At 36.0% G+C, this 21,772-nt stretch overlaps 3 protein-coding genes and 1 long non-coding RNA gene across 4 annotated transcripts; 3 read left to right on the top strand and 1 right to left on the bottom strand.

Annotated features, from left to right (window-relative positions):
• Window positions 1-1,149: 1,149 nt before the first annotated feature.
• LOC129292876 (uncharacterized) lies at window positions 1,150-2,267 on the top strand. Its single transcript, XM_054930554.1, has one exon. It carries the CDS (start codon window positions 1,301-1,303, stop codon window positions 2,174-2,176), a length of 876 nt encoding a protein of 291 aa, XP_054786529.1. The 5' UTR covers window positions 1,150-1,300; the 3' UTR covers window positions 2,177-2,267.
• A 5,259-nt stretch (window positions 2,268-7,526) lies between these two features.
• On the bottom strand, window positions 7,527-10,568 carry LOC129292885 (uncharacterized). Its single transcript, XR_008589028.1, has 2 exons — window positions 9,689-10,568; window positions 7,527-8,155 (listed from the first exon to the last, which is right to left on the bottom strand). It is a non-coding gene; the product is annotated as an uncharacterized LOC129292885 (long non-coding RNA).
• Window positions 10,569-13,499: 2,931 nt separating this feature from the next.
• LOC129305690 (NDR1/HIN1-like protein 1) lies at window positions 13,500-14,696 on the top strand. Its single transcript, XM_054945674.1, has one exon. The coding sequence runs from the start codon at window positions 13,686-13,688 to the stop codon at window positions 14,325-14,327; it is 642 nt and encodes a 213-aa protein (XP_054801649.1). The 5' UTR covers window positions 13,500-13,685; the 3' UTR covers window positions 14,328-14,696.
• Window positions 14,697-17,369: 2,673 nt separating this feature from the next.
• LOC129295498 (NDR1/HIN1-like protein 3) lies at window positions 17,370-18,259 on the top strand. Its single transcript, XM_054934031.1, has one exon. It carries the CDS (start codon window positions 17,446-17,448, stop codon window positions 18,058-18,060), a length of 615 nt encoding a protein of 204 aa, XP_054790006.1. The 5' UTR covers window positions 17,370-17,445; the 3' UTR covers window positions 18,061-18,259.
• Window positions 18,260-21,772: the final 3,513 nt, after the last annotated feature.

The following is a 21,772-nucleotide window of genomic DNA, read 5'->3' as shown; positions in this document are numbered from 1 at the left end:
ATTATTAATAAGCAGTTTCCACTATGGGAGCTCTTTCAAAGTGTCTTTGCTAATGTTCATAAAGGACACCATGGGAGCAGGGCGGAGCCAAAAAATTTTACTAGAGTGCTAGGATAACAAAGCATATATATTAATTGAAGTGAAGTTTTGTATATAGACACACACACACACATATATATATATACACAGATACACACACACACATACATATATTACTAATATAACATAAATATTTTAATGTATATATTTATATTTAATATTAGAAATATATAACAAAAGTACATATATACATTTATTTTTTATGATTTATTCTTCAATTTTTTACGGCATAGAAATAATTTGAGCAATTTCCTTCTTAATATAAACCATCATTAAATTGGTAAAAATTTTATCTTTCCTATGGGCATTGACTAATCTAAATACATAGTTGAGATTTAAAATTCTATTTAATTTAAGAAGCTTTATTACTTGCTTACTGAATTTATTATTTAATTCTTTTAATTAATAATTACAATAAATAAATATATCAATATGATAATGATGTTTAATTGTTACAAATTCTTTATATTGACGAGATCTAATTAGATTATAGTAAAAATCATTCATATAATTATGCATAAAAAATTATTTATATAATAAATTTCAATAACTTAGTTAGCACATACCTCAATCATAACTCTTAACTTTTGAATGAGTAATTTTATGTTAGATATTATTTATATATCATTCAATATATATTGAAATTTTTGTTGCAATATTTAACAAAGTTTATTAATAATAATTCTCATAACTTTTTTAATCAAATATATAAAATAAAAGCAAAATCAAAAAATATCAATGTTTTAAGAGTAATTATAGCATTATCTTATTAAAAATAAATAAATTTTATAATAATTATATCTTTAAACTATTAAAATAATTGAATTATACATAATATGCTAACTTAGAAGGTTAAAAATATGTAACTTTTATATTTTATTAAAAAAAATTAAAAAATTAGGAAGAGATTGTGACACTTTTAGAAGGTTTTTTCTGGCCATATTTCATGAAGTTGTTTAGGAAATGCATCAGGAATCGAGACACAGAGGTAGATAAATATTCTTGGCGGGCGAATGCAACGGCAATTAAAATCTACGCTCTTCACGCGCGTGCCCGCCCGTCTATTTTTTCTGATCCTCCTCTCCACCCTGTTTCGGTATTTTGTGAGATTTTTTTGCCTTCTTGAATCTTGATTCCATCCTCGAGACCTGCCTCTCTCTCTATCCCCCCGAAAGAGAGAGAATCAAGAAATTAAACCGTCATGACTCCAGAAAGCCATGAAGGAGATTCCCCAAAGCCGAAAAAAGAGTCTCAGGCGGCGGCGGAGACATCGCAGTTTCCACCGTCGCATGGCTCCCAATCCCCTTACCCGCCGCCGCAGGTGACGTATTACCCGCCTCCGATGGGTTACCCTCCAGGCCAGGGCCCCTTCGGCTACCCCCCACCTGGTGGATACCCTTACGCCGCTCAACCACCGCCTCCTATGTACAACGCCTCGCCCTATGGAGCTCATAATAATAATAATAATCGCTCCAGCGGCTCTGCCTGCTTTCGCTCCTTTGTATTGTTCATCTTAATGCTCATTTTGTGGTATTTTGTGCTAGTCATCATAGCCTCCTCCAGTTATGATCATGATCCCTTTTACACCGTGGACTCCTTCTCGGTTTCCAATTTCAGCACTTCCAATTCGGCGTTGACATGCATTTGGGACACCAAGATCAACGTAACCAACCCGAGTTCCCATAACAACGTCAGTTTCACGGATTTTACGGTGCACGTCTATTACAATGATGAGGAGCTAATTGAGAGTCCAGGGAAGTCGTTGGACGTGGGACAAGACCAAATCGGACAATTGGAAATGAGCGCCAACTATAATTCTGGGGTTCAACCGCAGATACCGAGCTCGACGGTGGATGCGATGACCAAGGATCGAGACACCGGGTGGCTCAAGTTTTCGTTGGTGTTAACCGCAAAAGCCACTCGCAATTACCAGTCTACTTTCTTCGTGTGGACGCTCAAGCAAACGATTGCAGCCCAATGCAGAGATTTGAATGTCCGTTTTGTGAATGGTACTGGTAACGCCACCTTCAATGACGAAGGAGATCATGTTCGATGCCTCATGGTTCTGCATTATTGATCGCTGTCTAGTTCCTGTACATGTTCGCATCTCCTGCCTTTGTCTTAGTTTAATTCATTAATTTAATCAATTTTACCCTTTCCTCTCAAAACTGTAGATATTTCCAACCTAAAAAATGCTTGTAGACTTTTTAATTAAAAAAAAAAAAAGCTTGTAGATGTATTTATATTTTTTTATGTATATTTCTTACACAATTAACTGACCTTCGATATCTTTTTATCTGAATTAAATCCAAAATATGATAAATATATAATTTTTAATAATACGCTCTTTCAATTCAAAAATGAAAGAACATATCAGCATAAGGATTCAGATGCTCTCCATTCCCTTCTCAAATACTTCCTTCCATGTTCAATCTCATACATCCATTTAATTATATTATTCATTATTCATTAGGTTTAATGATATCAAATTCTTAATTGTAATTTTAAAATAAATATATTATTCATTTAATAATTATCATAAATAACTATCATGAACTTATTTTTAAAAGCATTTATGTTATTATAGTAAATAATTTACTTATTTTAATGTTATAATTAATTATCTTATACCATTAAATTATAAAAAAATAATCAATAAAAGGATGAAATTAAATATGAAAAGATGTATTAAAAGATGGTATATGAAGAGAATCCAAATCCATTAGCAAAGTGATATATGAAAGGATAACTCTACATTTTAAGGTCAACTTGCATCATCAAAAATATCTACACGCCAATTTGCATGATAAATATCAAATGATTAAATTAGCAATTCATGTTAAGAAGAGGAAGAAGATCTTTTTTTAAAAATTAATATAACGAAAGAGTACTAGAAAAGGGAAGAATTCCTAGTGTCTTTTTGTCCGGCTGTCCGTCAACGGTCAACCTTGTTTCCCCGGCTACCTGGTCCCTGCCTTCCGACTTCGGAGTCGTGTCGGCCTCCGTCCTCATTAACATTAATGGAAAATCAATTTCATCATCTGAAGCCCTGACCACTAACTACCCATCCCTTACAATGCCTTTGATGCGGGGGTTTGAAATGCTGAGAATCACGGACTCCCCTCCCGCCTTTTGTGGGAGGAAATTAGGGGCATGTGGATAATGATATAATCTTGCTGGACGAGCGCTTCGATCCGTCAGATTGAGGACCACAATGCTGGCTTGGTTAGATAATGTATTTAAATGTGGTATAGTACGCAGAGGGAGGAGCATCGGTCGACGATTGACTGCGTCTGGATAAGCATTAGGTTTTCTTCCAACAACGGGACTGCCGCTTTAATGGGTACTTCGAACTTCCAAGCCTTGGTTTAATCCGTGTGATTATTGCACACAAGCACGTTGGTGGATTGCAATGTTCATCCTTGTTAATTAATCTGATCAAAGGAACAAAATGTGTCCATTGGAATGCTAATTTTGTGTCTCTGCATTTTGTGGCATGCGCAGTTTATGCTCAATCTTCTGCCCCTTACATATACCGCTTACCCGAATGAGGAACTTGCATTCTTAACTCAAGTTTGCTGTTTCTGTGGACCGTGGGCGAATTGAGTGAACCAGGGACTTGTTCTGAACCATACGTTCTCACTTGTTCAGCTGCCACTTTGGCAATCGTGGTACGCAGCAGCATTTGACTATTACTAAATGCACACATAAATATGTTCTCTGTGTAATGTCTGATAGATTGGAACCCGTTTATTTTGCCTTGATGCCGCCCTATCTCCTACTCACCACCATAATAAATACTACAACAGGATGGGGATTCCCTCTTGTGTTGTTTGCTTTTGTTATTCTTAAGAACCTAATATCAAGTGTTTACTGTTGTTAAGAAGGAAGGGAAGATGCTGCTAGATAGGAGGATCCGTGTAGCATTTTATTGGAACTCGTTTATTTTGCCTTGATGCCGCCCTATTTCCTACTCACCACCATAATAAATACTACTACAGGATGTGGATTCCCTCTCGTGGTGTTTTGCTTTTGTTATTCTTAAGAACCTGATATCAAGTGTTTACTGTTATTAAGAAGGAAGGAAAGATGCCGCTAAATTGGAGGATGCATGTAGCATTTTCTCGGTTAACTTTTAAAACTCAAATGAAAAAGGAAGATTTTGATACTTGAACATATCAATCTAGATGTCACAATTCTAGTGAGAGTAACGTGATTGCATTTGCTTTATGATCAATTGAATTCTGATTTATAATTTTCTTTCTTCTCTGTTTTTTTAATTTGTGTATAAGCTATTCTTGATGCTTCATGTTGGAATTAGTATTGAATCTGTGGTTGTAACTGGAAAAGTTGATGTGTCACGTTGACATGAGATCCATTCTGTCCTTTTAGTAATTTGATTGTGAATTTTTCGCTCCATTAGAGAATTTAGATGAAATAAACTGATCAAAAAATTGGGTTTGTTATTATTTGAGCTAGATGGTAATAATTATTCTCTCTTCCAGTTAATTGATCGGACTTCTAGCACTTCTGTTGTCAACTTACTAAGAATTCCTGGTGCGCCAATCTAACTGTTGTATCAGTGTTGTTTGCTTATTTAGTTATCTTCAATAGATAGTTGATAGATGCCACCTGTACCATGTCCCAAGTTCATGCCATGTTTTGTCGATTTTGGCTTTTAGATCTTTAAATGCTTTTAGATTCTTAAGAATTGATGACATGTTAATTGGATAGAATCAGTTATACTAAACCGTAATTTCTTCATCTGTAAGTCTCACATTAACGTTTCCTGCTTTTTTTTAATTTGTATCTAGCACTAGCATGTTTTAAGATCTCCAGAGGACCAATAATTTAACTGTTAGCATCCTTTGTTAAGAATTGCTGTCTTATTCTTCAGTTGCACGGGTCTTCTTACAATATAAATGTCTATGAAAGTGAACTTTCTTTCCTTACTAGCTCTGCTTGATTTAACGAACTGAACTATGGTCTGTAGAAACTCAAGATGGAGTTGACGCTACTAGTGCAATCTTTATGTGTACTGTCTTTGATATTTGAATGAAGCCACTGGCTCACTGCAATCTAACGCTCCTTGGCTGAGTTAATGATGATTTAGGTTGATTGAGACAGAGCATATCTCTGGCCAAAAAATAAAAAAGACACAGCATATCAATAGCCTGGTTGAGGGTGTTTTTTCAAAGTTTAATACATTAATAAATGTTATGATCCTCAAGTGATGTGGGAAGATTAGGGTTGTAAAAGAGGTTCAAGATTAAATACTCTGGTTATTAGTATCTTAAACTATTAAAGATTTCTGCTTAAACAAAGATAACTGTTTAATTTGGTTTTGCTGCCCATTATCAAGCTCAAATTTGATTAGTCTTGTTGGAAGAGAAACTGCTTCTTTAAAAATTAATCTGTCTTATGATGCACGGATTTTAAATGATAGAGCACAATGGCGTCTTGCAATCCATGTAGCCGACCTCACCTAGTGGGATAAAGGCTTGTTGTTGTTGTTTGTATGATGCACGGATTTCATAGATATTTGGCCATGCATATGGTGACTCGCATCAAAATATGAACTGCATTTACTTTCATTATTTCTGTTTTTTTTTTTTTTTAATAATGCGCAAGATGCACTTGAATTGGTAAGGTGGTCTTAAGGTTGTTTAACTTACTCTAGGAGGTCATATGACCACATGTCTATGTAACTAAAAGGCACGCAGCATTTAACCTGCGGAAAGTATATATTTAGTAAACAAGGAACTAAAGGAAAAAAGGAAAGGAGAACCGTGGTTGATGAATTCATAATGTTGTTCTTTCCAAAAGTGAAATGAATCACATATTTTAGTACGCATATAAGAGGATATTGAATTGGCATATTTAGTTTTGAGTTTTGACAATGTTTTACGATCAGAGTAGTTAAGCTCATGAATAATATTGGTTCTTGGCCCCTTGATATCACCTCGTGGCTATAATGTTTAGTTTCACTGGAATCCTCTTGTCCAGGAACTAAGTGCTCACATTTTTTTGGCAACTCTGATTTAAAATAAATGGGAATTACTGCATGGAGAAGTTCCCATGCACAACATATTCAAGTATTAATTGAAGAAAATTATTCTCTTCTAGCATTAACTTCCATTGTTTACCATTGGACCCCGGTTCTCTTGTAACTTAACTACTTAAGGACAATCAGTTCAGTTATTATGATTTAATGTGGTGGAAAATTGTATCCAGTTTAGTGAATAATTAATTAAATAAAGAAAAAGGAAAGGAGAACCGTGTCTGATGAATTCCGCATGTTGTTTCCAAAAGCAAAATAAATCACATATTTTGGTAAGAACTCTCTAGCTGGGGAACTAAGTGTTCGTGTGTGTGTGTGTAGCATCATTGATTTGAAAAATAAAAGGGGAATTCCTAAAAGCAGAAATTTCCATGCATGATATGATTAAGCATTAATTTAATAAAATCAATCTCTTCTAGCATAAAGTTGATACCTCTGTTGTTTATAGTCACATTGAAGTGAGGCTCTCTAGTATACATGAGGGTTATAACTTACAGGACTTCCAATTAGTTTAGCATTTCAGTTAATATCATTGGGGTGACTTTTAGTAATTTAATGGTGTGGCAACATTGTTTTAGGATGATGAGGATTAGGATTTTGAAAATCTTAGATATGATGTTAAGAATATACGAGCCAGGTACGTATGTGAGAAAGAGGTGCTTTATTTCCACCATAGACAAGATGGCAATTTTTTCTGATCATGAGAAATAGACTACTGTGTGTTGCTAGTTGAGAAAAGGTCAACATCGAGCCATTAAGACCCTTTTTTTAATCGTTTGGTTCTTAGAATCCATATGGCTGTATTGAACTATCTGGCTGCCTCTTAAAATCACGTTTTATAGGTGTGGAAGACAAAGTAATTGATGGCCGTCTGTCTTAAAGGTTTAGCAGCATTGGTTAAGGAGTTACATGGTCCTTTTCTATGAAACTGCACATTCTTTGTCCATAAACTTGAAAAATCCAGGCTAACCTGTTTAGCAACGTCTTGATGTCTTGTGAGCAAAAGTGGTATATGGTGTAGTTGACCAAGGGATGATAATCTTGAAACTTGAATCTTCAGATAAGATCGATGGATTGAAAATTTGGGTTGTGGGAAACTCTAAACTTGTATCTGATTGAATTGTTTACCTATTTCCTTTTTGTTTTCCCCAGTAGCTTGGACATTGATAGGTGGAGTGTGTGATTTTAATAATCGTTATTCTGTTTTTTATCTCAAGGCAATGAAGTTCGTGTACCTCTGGATATGTTATCTAGGGCTTTATGAAAATGGGAAATCTTTGTCAATTCTGATTACTGGAAGTTGAAGAACTTCTTCAGACTCTTTACCTTTTGTCTTCTTTGCTCCAAGGAGTCGCTCTCGTTAACATGTGCATGAATAACATAATATATTAATATGTGTACTTTACATTTCAGAACCGCTTCAAGGCATCTGTCTAGGAACATGATGTTATAGGAGAAGATAAGAACAACAAATCCAGGGAAGGACAGGAGAAATGCAATAATTGGCATTGTCACCAGATCATTATATGATTCATACAGAACACATGACAGTGTTCCATAGTATGCATATTTCCTTCCTAATAGCGAGGCATGCATTCAGGCATTAATATAACATCCAATGTATCGGCCCTCTGGGCTCTCGTTTTCCTGCATATTCTCTCCTCTCACGTCTGAATTAATTCACTTTGCTTGAAGATCTTGGTAATTATCTTAGGAAAATCTTACAAACTTGACATGTATTGGGTGAGATTCGGTTCATCAAATCTGAGGTTAAGCACGCATCGACATTCCCAATAAGGCAATAACTCTTGCGCATGAAGATGAATCAAATAGATCCGTGCTAAGTACTCGTGGCACATGATAACACATGCTATGACTTTTTCTCAGGTTGAGAAGATGGGCGCCATGGGGTCAGAGTGTTGAGCGCCTCCATGTTCATAAGCATTACTTTAGAGGCCTATGAATTGTTTGTAAGTGAAGGCACCTCGTTGATTCCTTTGTTTCACAGGAAATTTGTTAGGTGATAGAAAGAGGACCACGACTAAAGTAATCGAGGCAGCTAATTATGAGATTGAGTTCACCCTTGGTCATGAATCTAATCTGAGTTTATAACGATTTTGATTCTATAGTTGTTGAAGCTTATGATTATTTCCGATCAAATGGTTGATGAGATTATTTACATTTTTCATTGTTAATTCCTGCATCGTAGTACTGTGATTAGCAAGTGAACATGCCTGAGCAGATATTAGAAGATGTCTATCCTGCTAATAATGTTAGGTTTGGTATCTACCTGACCTCAGTGCTGCTTTTATGTGTTTAGCTCAATATGATTAATATAACTTGTAATCCTGCCAAACCCCTGTCTGCATCACATTCATATATATGATTGACATTTCCTTCTAATTAATCACCCTTCATGGAAGGAGCAATTGTAAGCCAGAAGTGGGGGGACCCACAGTCAATTTATTACTTGTCAATGCTTTTTTCCCCCTCTCTATACTTTACTTCTCTTTAGATAATTTCCGGTATCATTTTTGGAACTCCAAAATATTTATAATAAAAATATTCGAATATTTTTATTATATTTCTAAATTAGAATAATTTTCATATTTTGATGGCTTCATAAGATATTTGAATAAAATATCTTTCCTATAACTCATTCATTTTTATTTTTATTATGTGTAAATTGCGGACAAATTTATAACCATTTTGTATGTAATTAATTTATATGTGTGCGTGTGCCTGCGCAAAAAATATTGAATTAGAATCTAAATAAAAGAATTTATATGTAATTAATTTAAATTTAAAAACTAAGAATAAATGAAATCTTTATTTTATTATTTTTTTAAAAATGTTATTCGATTGTTTTCACATTTTTTAACATAAAAAAGAAGGCAAAAAGCCGGTTTATTTTGACATTTTTTGTGCGTTAGAGACTAGAGAGTACTATAAAAAAAATTCTAATTTATTTTTAGTCTTTACATGAAATTAACTTTTCAAATATGTAATTATTAAAAAAATTATTTAATTGTGTTTATGCTATGTTAGAACTTACATTATATTACAGTTTAGTGTTGTGCAACTTATTAATTTTATTGACAAAAATTGAAGAATAAAATTTATTATATATTAGGAATACTAAAGCAGCCGAGTTTTAAAAACAAGGAAATATCAAATATAATTCAATCAAATCTAATGGAATATGATTGACTCAAAATTTTTAAAACGACAAAAAATTAATAAATGTTGATGTCTCTTGGAGTTTGGTTAAAGTACAGTTACATCCACTCCTTCAAAAATGTTGTGAATTTTCTTTTAATATATTAGGAGGCTTTTTATCTGTAATAATCGGGTTATATCATGGTGAATTGATTGCATCCTTTTGTTTCAATCAAAATTCATCATGTTTTTGTCTGGTGTTAGTAGGTCAAGATGCTCTCAAAGATTGCTTATGCAGCTTATCATCTAAAATAAAAATCATTGGTGTATTGAATGACCAAGACAATAGAAACGAAAAGAAATCCCCACCCGTTTCTTTCGTTATCAGCTACTCGATTCTTCTCACCCCTTGTTTTTTAGCCAAGTTCCTCTGCACCTTCTGAATCTTAGAATTTTTTTTCCCTCGACTATAAATATCAGTAACATAATAAATACTAGATATTTTTATTTTGACATTGAAAAAAAAAAAGAATCTATTTATGTCGATGCAACTAAACAGACTTACCTGCTAAGCCTTGAAGCCTTGTTGGTGTCTACTTTTTCATATCTCTTTTCACTTTGGCATCCTGTGCAAAGAAAACAAACCAGCAAAAAGAAACCCAGTCTTTTACTTTCAAATATTAAAAAGGGAAAAAGGTAAACCACCTCCTGCGTGGCTGTCGTCATCATATGGTATTTGATGCTCAGCACCTTGGTTGGTCTGTCTGCTGTAACTTCCAAGAGGTTGAAGGTTTAAAAAAATATAGATGCTTGACAAGATAACATTAAAAATGCTCCTTATTTTCATCAAGCGATGGATTGGTCAATATATTATACAAACAACTCCTAACCATCAGGGAAAAGGAGAGAGTAAAATGAAAAGGGTAGGTGAATTAAGTGGGAGTTCAGGTTAAAGTTGAGGAATTTTGGGTGGTTCGATCGAAGCAGATCTTGTAGGGACCCTGACGAGTGGAATATGATGAAACAAATCACCTAAAAAGGAGGAGGAAGGCCCCTTGGGATCAGAATCATCCTCAATGTCAGTGCAAGTGCACCATCCCGCACCCTCTCCCTCCTCTGCCTCCATTATAGGCCCCAACCCACGCCCACGTCAGCTCTCATCAAGCACACTAGTTGGATCTGGATGATTGGTGGGTAAATAATAGAGGCCAACTGAAATCATCCACAGGGTTTTGGCTTATAACATTGACTTGTATTGGCTTCTTTAGTCAATGGCAATTGAGGCTTTAGCGGTGCCTATTTAGATATTAAACCCTATCATATCATTCCTTCCCACCGCCAGCTAAAATAGTAATGCATGGGGGACCAAAATGTCAAATCAATTTTTCGTTTGTTTGCTTTGCTAGAGGAATGCAAGTATGTGGCCATGAATCATCATCTTCAATATTATACTCTACAGCCACAAGATTTTTGTACTTTGTTAAATAAACCGCTGCGTCTCGATGGACTTCTTTTTTGTCAGGCCGGCTCCTAATTTTGACTGTAGAGCAAACCAAATTTTCAGGTCTAGGCTCTGAGAAATCAGACACGCTAGCCAAGCCCCCCCATCTTGAGAACTTGAAATACCGTATATTTCACATGATTTTTCCTTTTAATTATTCCTCCCCGATCCCATGCCTGTAAGGGCCAGGATGTTGCTTACGTTTTAATTCGACTCTGAACTTTCAACAAAAGAATAATTTAGGAAAGGAAAATAGCCGTTGAGATGGAGAGAGGGAAGTTAGGTGGGGTGTCAAGTGTCAAGAAATGAAAGCAATGTGGATAGGAGGCGATCAAGATGAGATGCCTCACGAGCGTTAATGCTTCATTGCGTGGAATAGTCAAATTCACTTTTGGATCACATATATTTCTCCTGTGTTATTAAGACTTGCATCGCACTTCACCTCATTCGCTTTTCACGCCGACGGCCCAAAAAAAATAATAAAAAAGAAAGAAAGAAAGCAAAATTTCCTTTTCACGCCAGATCCCTATCAGGATGCTGCTAAATTATGCATAAAGGCGCAATCATACTTCCGTTCTCTTCGAATATACATGTTATTGCTGGCCAAAAAAATACATGTTACTCACCTTTTAAAATACATATACCCAAATCCTAATCGCTTTTTTCCTGTTTTCTATTCCTTTCTGTTCCCTCTGATCTTCCAATGCAGGTGTCATTGTTCTTCAAAATCCGGAGCCATCTTGCACACTTTCTCCCTTAATCATCGCCAAGAAAAAAAAAAATTGTTCTTAATGTTTATTATATGCGGACGTGAAGGTTCTGAGATTATTTATATGGTCCCAACAAGCTGCTGTCAAATTTGGAAAGGACGAAGGAGATCGACAATTGATTAGTACTGTAACATGCTTGGGGATTTTTGTTCTGCGCATACGTGCCTCGAACAACATTATTATTCGCTAATCAATGACAACAATATATAGATCCTTTTCAAGAACTTCCGAAAACAGATATCAAATCATAAAAGCATGCTATATATCTGTCTGTTAGCAGTTAAACACTTGCCATCTATAATCTCTCTCAAGAGAACAGGTTCGTGCATCATAAGCAGTTCCACTCACCTGAAACATAACACTCCAACTAATTATTAACCGAAAATGCAATCAACTTTTCCGTTGAAACAAATTAAAGAAGAGAAAGGCAGCAACTTTCTGGGGCTCAATGGAGTTGCATGTGTGTATAAGGATGAGGGATTGATCCATTGATTCTCTTCCGTCTCTCAATCCCAGTAGCTTTATCTTGTGCTAGCAATTATATATGCTACCAAACCTTTTAAGATAAAGAAGAGAGGAGCAGAGAACGAGAAATAGGTCGGCGTGTCTGAGCTGGAAGGTTCTCTGCCATGATAGAGAGGGGCCCAGCTAACGTGTCGCTACCACCTTATTTTCCTCATTAAACATCCAATGCCGGTGAGTGGAGCCATTCATATCACTGATAAGTCATGAATATCGAACTTGATATTAATTCAACTTTTTTTTTTCCTGGAAAAACAGTTCTGAAATCACTGTATATAGGAAACACACGGCCACAATTCCATCCGCTTCAAAATATAAGATTTAATTGAAGTATTTATTTTAGTATTAAATATAAACCCTCAATCTTCTTTTTGTTCCTGCTCATTCAACATTTTTTACTCTAATTTCTCCAATTAATTTCACAATTCCTCTCAATCTTTTTTCCTTTTTTTCTCCCACATATCAATGCTCCCTCTCTCTTTGGGAATATTTTAGTGATCGTGGTACATCTTTACACAATAATAATAGACAATCAATTTCATTTAATATTTATAAATTAGTTAGTTAGATTTTATATTTAAGACTGAAGTGTGTAACAATCAATTTCATTTAATATTTATAAATTATTTAGTTAGATTTTATATTTAAGACTGAAGTGTGTAATAATTAATCTTCTTTCAATAGTATAATTTGGTCCAAGCTCTCCCTCCACACATGCATCATTGAAGTTCACATATGTTTGCCCTATGTGCCTCCTTTCGCTATCCCAAAAATCGAAGGCACCCCTTTGTTGACTTGGCAAGCTAAGCATGTCTCTAAATGCCGAATCAGCGTGCGTCACCAGCCTTTCTTCGATTTGCAACGGTATCTTTAGTATTTCAATGTTGAACAAGTTGGTGTACGTAGAATATACATTATACTATACGTGTACGAATAGTATGTGCTTTTATTATAGCATCACTTACTATTGCACATACGCATAAAATGAAATATTTTACATATAATATTCAGACGTACATGTCATGAATTATCTACCTGTATCCTGTAGATCCTAATAAATTAATTGATGTGGCCCAGTAAGAAATTACCCGCATTGTATGAATAGTTTGAAAATAGAGAGTGGTACAATAAATTAATAAGTGCAAATGAGTTGGTGATTGATATCAATTTATCATTTTGCTCGCACTAATCAATCAGAGCTGAGTGCTGATATAACCACCACTATTTATCTATGTAGTGTTCATATATATAGTTGTAAACTACAAGTCCACAAGTAAGTAGCAGGATCAACATACACATCATATGATTTTCAATAAAGAGCACTCGGTTAAATTATACATAAACAGCAAAGACACTCACAAACGCGTCCATTTCAAGATAACTTCCCTTTCCCCACCACTTTATTACCACCATCAGTCCTGTGATTCCCTCCCTCACTTCCACCCTCCCCCTCGTTATATAATTTTATTGTTGCCCTTTCCCAACACGACTCCATCGCTGCTTGTTCTCTTTCTTCTCAGCTTTCTTTCTCCACAGTACAGCTCACTCTCTCCTCCATTCGCCGCCGGCTCCAATGACCGACGCCAAGAATATAAAAGTGTGTGACCACCACAAGGATAAGCGCAGGAAGATCTTCCGCCGAATATTCGCGGGGATCCTCATCTTCCTGCTCATAGTTCTCGTCACCATACTCATAATCTGGGCAATTCTCCGTCCTTCCAAGCCCGCCTTCATCCTCCAAGACGTCACCGTTTACGCCTTCAACGCCTCCGTCCCTAACTTTCTCACCTCCAACTTCCAAGTCACGCTCTCTTCCCGGAATCCCAACGACAAGATCGGGATCTACTACGACCGTCTTGACGCCTACGTCAGCTACCAGAACCAGCAAATTACCTACCGCACATCGATCCCGCCCTCGTATCAGGGTCACGACGAGGTCGACGTCTGGTCGCCATTCGTCTACGGTACAAACGTGCCCGTGGCTCCCTTCAACTTCGTCACCCTGAGTCAGGATCAGTCCAACGGCAACGTCCTCGTCATCATCAAAATTGACGGACGCGTGAGATGGAAAGTCGGGGCCTTCATTTCCGGCCGTTACCACATCTACGTACGGTGCCCGGCGTTTATCACTTTCGGCCCCCGGAGTAACGGGATTGTCGTGGGTGAGAACGCCGTGAAGTATCAGCTGGTCCAGCGATGCACCGTGAGTGTCTGAAGACAGATGCCGCCCCCCACACATCTCGCCGAGCCAAGTCAACGTCCATCTGTGAGAACATAATTACACCTATTACAGCGTCCATGTCTCCTTATCCAATAATTTTACAATTCACTGTGTTCATCATTTGTATTATTTTTCTTCTGAATCCTCTACGGATCTACGCGAATCAATATTTGATTACCGCGCCGACATTAATTAGACATGCGGACGGCGTATAAGGTCTTCGGAATTGTACATTTTGCTATTAATAAAGAGCAAATTATGCTTGTGGCATATGAAAAGTACATGGATAGCAAAATTACAATTTGTAACGAAGGGATCCATAGAGTTAAAGTTTGCTCAGAATAAAAGTATTATTTGTTTTAATATTGGGAGATAACGAATGGGTGTTGAAGGAGGCATCCGGTGTCACTTTCTTCCTTCGCTGAATATATTATTTGTGCGTGATATATGTTTTGGCTTCTTGTTCAATCGCTCCGTTGGCTTTTTTGTTTTTTAAAAAAAATAGTTAATTAATGTAGGTATATCCACGAAAATCCATTCTATGGGCAGCCTGTTTTATTCGTGATTTAAGAAGAAAGTAATATTAAAATTTGAAGGTATTGGAGCACTCTCTCATGTGGTCATTTTGTCCATTTAGTTGAAGATACCCGGCACAGGGATCATATTCCAATTAGAAATGTTTGAATGTTTTGTAGTTAAAAATGTCCCAGAAAGTCTAGATAACTTTTTCCTTCCCCTTTTAACCGGAGGAGAATGCTGTATCGTGGTGATGATAGATATTATTAGCAAAGAGAAAACAAAAAAAGATAATTAAATGGGATACGTACCAAACATGAAGAGGTTACATACAGTAAGGTGGTAGATGAATTATTGTCGGGTGTAGAAGCTGGGAACATGGTGAAAGTGGGAAAAGGGGGTCCATTTCAAAATGCATCCAGCTACTAATACAAATAATTAATGGGGGAGAGAAGGAAAGGGAACATGAATGAGGAGAGGAAGGGAAGGGGCTGGGTCTGATGGAGGAAGAAAGAGTAATTGAGGAGACACGTGGTTAGCGGAAACGAAGGGGTGGTTCTGCCTCCTAATGAAAATGAAAGCGAAATGGGGAGGGCAATTGTAGGAACCTTCCTCTTGGTGCAAATCAAATCAACCCCATGTGCCCTCTTCCATCGCCGCCTGTCCCACCTATCAACGAATCACGTTTCCCTTGCTTGCCTATACTCGCTCAATTTTCACTTCTCTTTTTCATGTTAATATGTGCTGCCTCTTTATGCTTTATATCTCATAAATTGGATAGTCCCGGAAGCTGCACTGGTATTATTTCTCTTTTTATCTACATCGCGACGCAATCGCTATTGCTCGTGCCAAGTGTGAAGGAATGGAGGGGATTCCGATTGCACGTGCTCAGGACCCGGGCCTTGTGTCGGATTCGGTTCTGGTGCTCAGCACCAATTAACACTGCGTTTTGCAGTGTTAATTTTTTTTTCTTTTTTTAAATCACAAAATTATTATTATAATAATAAATAAATATTAAAAAATTATTATTTTAATATTTAATAAATAAATAAATAAATTTAACTTATTAAAATTTGACTTGAACAGTTCAAGTAAAAATCTTGGTCTAGGAAATTCAAAACTATACTGAAAAAATTATTAAAAAAATGACCTAAAAAGTTTAAAATATGGGTTGAGTTTGTTAGAATGAACTAGTTTTTTACTATATATGTAACAAACCAATGTTTAAATTCTTGTTAAAAAGAAGTATTTATATTGAATACCCGATCATGCTTGAATGATATTACTTCTCATCAATGGACAACTGTGCAAAATCAATAAAATAAAAAATATTTTATAAAACACATTTAGTTACTACAGTTCTAATTTTGTTTGTTTACTATAATTCTCAATTGTTTAGATCAAAATTTATATATGAACTGTTCAGATCAAATTTTAACAAATTAAATTTATTTATTTATTAAATAATAAAATAATAATTTTATAATATCTATTTATTATTATTATTATTATAATAATATTGTAACTTAAAAAAAGAAAAGAAAAAAAATCAATTGGTGATGAGCAATCTGGATCCGCCTTGTATCGGCTTACCTGTTATAAACGTTGCCAAAACCCAACTCCAATCGCGTCACCTTTCAGCTCCCTCATTTTATATTTTGAGTCCAGGGTCTGTCCACAAAATGCTTTCGCCCATTTTACCTTTTGGGCCTCAATATTTTCCTTCCACGGCCCTTGGCCAGGCCTGCTTTTCATTTTCCCGCACACTTAAAATGTATGAGCCGCCCGTCGCGACATGTTCTCGTGACCCCGGAAGAAAGACCAAATCAAAAGGCATACTCAGTTTAAGCTTGTTTTTATTGATCCATTGAGGTCGGAAAGAGATAATTTCATGGAAGAAAGAATCACATTCAAGGATGACGACTTAGCAGGCAATACTGAGGACGCGGATGATCTAGAAAATCAGCCGTGTACAAATATATAATATCTGGTGACATTAGTCATTGCCTAATTGGATTAAAAACAATAATGTAAGTCTATTCCAGACCTTGTGAATGTCAATTGTGAACACTATTGCAAACAAGCAGTTTCGAGCGTTTGAATTAGTAATTTTTTGGTGATAACTTGCAGACTTTTCAAAACAAAAAAAAAGTGGAAACTTCTATTAAAAAGGAAGGGATGATTGGAATTAGAAGACCAGAGCGTACAATATCACACACACACACACTCGTGGGCATGAAGACAAGGATGAGTTAACATGCACTGGACAAGGTCAGCAGAAAGGCATGAGAAATTTCGATGCGTACGGATGTTTCAGGGCAACTGAATTGAGGAGGCTAGTCAAATCTATCGCCTCTTTTTTCTTTTTTTTCTTTTTTTTTTTTAAGCGCTGACCGCTTAAAAAACTCAGATATGGATGAGTTAACATGTCTGACCTTCTCAGCCGCGTTATGACAAACTTATAATCTCATCCCTTCCCTCTCCTCAATTTATATATATCCGCTCTTCATCTCCTTTCCCTTCACTCATCTCATATCCTTTCCATCTCCCTCATTTAACTCTCTCGTTGTTTCTTCTCTTCATTGCATCCCTTGCCATGGCTGACAAGTCTTTTCGCGCCAGAGGCTGCTGTTGCTGCCTCTTCAGCCTCCTCTGGAAGTTGCTAGTCGCCATCATCGTCATCGTTGGCCTCGCCGTCCTCATCTTCTGGCTCATCGTCCAGCCTCGCTCCTTCAAGTTCTACGCTTCCGAAGCCCAGCTCACCCAATTCGACTACGATAATAATACTCTCCGATACAACCTTGTCCTCAACTTCACCGCCCGTAACCCTAACAAAAAGCTTGGAATCTACTACGACAAAGTTCAAGGCGTGGCGCTGTACCAGGATGAAAGGTTTGGCAACACCGACGTCATCACCTTCAGGAACTCCTTCCGCCAGGACAAGAAGACCACGGATCCCATGAGCGGCGTCTTCTCTGGCCAGCAGCTGCTGCCGCTGGATGCGCTTCGAGTGTCTCAGTACAACGAAGACAAGCTGGCCGGCGCGTACGACATTGATGTGAAGCTCAACTTCAGGATTAGATTCAGGCTTGGGGATTTCATTACCGGCAGCTATCGTCCGAAGGTCAAATGTGGACTCAAGGTTCCCTTGAGCGCTAATGAAACAACCTCCGGCGGATTTCAGCCCACTAAATGCAGAGTCGACTTTTGAGGGTCCGCTCCGCGCGCTCCTGCCATTTCGATCCTCTTCTTTGCTTTTGCATCATTTTGTTGATTCAGTTTATTTGTTCTTATACATCATCCTTGTATAATTATTTCATTCTTTCAACGTGTATGGAGATGGAATGCCATACGTGCCTGTTTGCTTTAATCATTCTTACAGTTAATAATTCATTTTATATTCAGCTTTATTCTTCCATACATTCCTACCGATCTTGCTCTGTTATTCTTGATCTATCAACGCACTGCGCCCAAGTCCAGATCACAGACACTAAACACCGACGTCGTTAGGATCTACCTATCTCCCATTTTTCAACTCACTCCCCCCCGGAAGTTAACGGACATTGATCATACATTTACGCGGCGATGTATTTAAAAAACCAGTTCCTTCCTATCAGACGTATGAGGCATAGACGCCCCCACATAACTCGCGTCATCTATAAATGCGAGTTGCAATTACATTGGGCTTTATGTTAATTTATAACTAGCCATTAAATATGAAGGTAAGCAAAAACGGACAAAATCGATACTAGTAAACCAATCTAATAAAAACAAAATCGAATGGCTTGATTCAGGTTTCGGTTTTTTCTTTCACAATGTTAATCAAACCTGAATTATACCTTTTAGATTTTAATGTATTTTTTATAATTAATATTATAGTATTAATGTATTTTTTTATTTTAATCTCAACTAAAGTTAGTCTAAACCCAAAATGCTTTAATAGAATTCCAAACCCTTCCTTTCTCAATTTTGTTATTAGAGAGTCAAATGTATATACTCATGTTATATCAAAAATGAACTTTTAGATAATTTTAAATATAGAATTTCTTTTTTAATTTCAAACAAGTTACTTTTTTTTCATGAATATCAAGACAATTTGTAATCAAAATTTTACTCATGTTACTGGTCAATGCATATATTTTGGTGTTTATTAATAATGAAATTTAAATATTTTTATTTTGAACATGATATTCATTTTCATTCCTGAATAATAAAAGTTGAGAATGAAACTTAGTTGGAATATGAAAGAAAGAAAAAGAATAGAAAATTATACTTAGCTTTAAATATACTTTTTTATATTAAAAATATTAAAATTAGAACCAAACCAATCTTAATAAAAAACTAATTAAGTATTTTTTTTTGTACAATATGGTTCATGTTTAGACCAAAATTGAAAAACCATACCTTTATTTGTTTGTAAACACTCTTCATCCATTGAGCCCCATTCTTTCATGTTGCTCTACCTTTAAGTCTTACTTATATGAATCAATAATCAGATAGATAAAAGATTCACTACTTGTTATAGTTTTTCTATGATGTGCTACCAACAAAAAAAAAAGCTTTACAGTTGTCTCTTATAGAAGCATCATTTTATCTAGCCTTTAACGACTGATATTACTTTGCTACTTGAAAATTTTGGTGTTGTTCACTTTAATATTTTCCAAGATACATCTTATTTTCTCTCCCTTTTTTATTTTATGGTTCCTCATACTCATGCTTTGTAAGCTATTTCTATATTATTTAAATGATCTTTTTATCAAAAGAAAAAAAAACCATACCTTTAATCAGACTTTTTTTTGGCCAAAAATTTAATCAAACTTTATTATGTATCTTGTAACAGCACGACCCCAGCCCTACGCTGGGGAATGCAGTGCTGGTACATGTCCCCTCATTTAACTCAATGGTACCAGGATTGACCATAACTTCATTAAGATAGGAGTGGTTGAGAGCTCGATCCCTGAAAAGGTTTCAAAAAACCTCTTTGGTGGGGTGAGAAATAACTCATGTACTATCATAAAGAAAGTCGCACGTGAGCCCATGAAGGGACACGTGCTAGCACCGTATTTGCCAGCGTAAGGGGCTGGGGTTGTATTGTTACATATGCCTAACACAGCACTTAGCTTCTCCTTGGACTTAGAGATATGGCCGCCATCCTCTGAACCCCTCTACTCTCACCGAATAAAGGTTGGGTCCCTCCTTTTTGTCTTCATGTCCCCTATTCCTACACTATTCAAAGCAGAGAACAAATTAGACACAAGTAACTCATTTTCATCCTATCAAACCACCACACTCTTGCCTACCAAAGGTGTTGCATTCTCCTTACCTTTTCTTTTGACAACATATGAGCCTTTCCTCTTTTGGCCTACCAGAACTTACTCAGACTTTTGATTAGTTATAATCATTCTAAAGCTTTGATAACTCTCCACTTTCTTACCCCGACCCTAATAAATTCTTTCACAGTCATACTCATATCCTTTATCGTTGTGTGACTTGCCATCCCCGATTTACTCTACACATATTTCGCCTTCTCTTCACCCTTACTCTTTGCCATAGGATCCATAAACCCCTTAGCACCCATTCTCCTTAATTTCTCAAAAGATTATCGCTTTACTAGCATTATTGGGCCTAAAATTTCACTAGTTTCCCATTTCTGATCCCCCACTTACTCTGACGTCTTCTCTGTCATTCCTTTCATTGCTCCTTCTCTCGCTCCCTTTTAATAGTTGAGACTCATATTGGGCTAAAGGTGCACTTCTTGTCTCCTCAACCACTTGACCACAATTTTTTTCTAGGGAAACAACCATAATGAAAGCACACAAGATGTAGACCTTTAGATGCTATTTGATAGTCTTCCCCAAACGATGTGAAGGTAGGTAGCAATGACTTAGTTCTATCTCTATGCATAAATGTGTGGAACCACCTTTATAAAAAATTGAGGTCGATCAATCAATTTTCAGTGTCTTTCCAATCATATCTCTAATCATTTGCAAACAGTTAACGTTATATAGCTCAACTAGAATCAATTAATCTCACCTGTTATAATTTTCCATTGTGTCTCTACTTTCCAAAGATTAAAGTTAGGACTCCACCTCTACACCATAAGATAATGATCATCAATCATCCACGAACCCTCTTAAGTTGCATAATCTAGATCCTCCTTGTTCGAGAAAGACACTCTAAAATATCCATTACTTAAAGGCATGACCTGCATAGGTTCTTGAATCTGCCACATGCGTATGAGTCTGGGTTTCAAGAATCTAAGGGGCACTACAACATTTTTGCCTTCCAGCAACATTTAAAAAATGTTCCCTATTCTATGAAATCGTTGCTTATAGTTTCAGGCAATATTTTTTAATTTAGCATAACCAAATTTTTTGGCAACAATTTGTTCACTCTATGGCCACACTTCTTTAAAATTGTTGCCTGTTCTATGAGAATAAGCTATAGTTATTAGCTAACTATAGGTAACAGTTTTGAAATGTTGCTTGAAGTTGCTGCATTTTACAACTATAGCCTAAATGTCCTACAAGCAATAATATTGAATTGTAAATATAAATCTATTTAGAGTACATTTGACAATTGTTGCTTAAGAAAATATCAATGGCTACAATTTCTAAATGTAGTATTAATGTTTTTTAAAAAAAAGCAAGTGTCAAATATCAATTGTCATGGTATATAAATATATATAACAAAAACATAATTCAAGAAAGCAGGATTAAGTGATCAGTTGTAGCATTAAAATACAATCAATAATTATATTGTGCATAGTTTAGATAAACTGTTGAACTTGAATCCATGTGCTTATACATATTAGCTACGCTAAAGAGAATTTGGTTTGATCAAATGGATAGATATAACAAAGTAAGTATGACCATAGCACTATATTACATTGAAAGCAAGTCTATATATCAAAGTCAATGGAA

The sequence above is a fragment of the Prosopis cineraria genome, unplaced genomic scaffold, assembly GCF_029017545.1.
Source record: "Prosopis cineraria cultivar Desert tree isolate PC_DT_omini unplaced genomic scaffold, ASM2901754v1 PC1, whole genome shotgun sequence".
In the NCBI taxonomy this organism is placed as follows: domain Eukaryota; kingdom Viridiplantae; phylum Streptophyta; class Magnoliopsida; order Fabales; family Fabaceae; genus Prosopis; species Prosopis cineraria.
The sequence above is the reverse complement of the archived record's forward strand: the minus strand, read 5'-3'. Positions and strand labels throughout refer to the sequence as shown.

Excerpts from the sequence above, each read along its gene's own strand:
- LOC129295498 (XM_054934031.1), top strand. The coding sequence starts at position 17,446 with ATGGCTGACAAGTCTTTTCGCGCCAGAGGCTGCTGTTGCTGCCTCTTC.
- LOC129305690 (XM_054945674.1), top strand. The coding sequence starts at position 13,686 with ATGACCGACGCCAAGAATATAAAAGTGTGTGACCACCACAAGGATAAG.
- LOC129292876 (XM_054930554.1), top strand. The coding sequence starts at position 1,301 with ATGACTCCAGAAAGCCATGAAGGAGATTCCCCAAAGCCGAAAAAAGAG.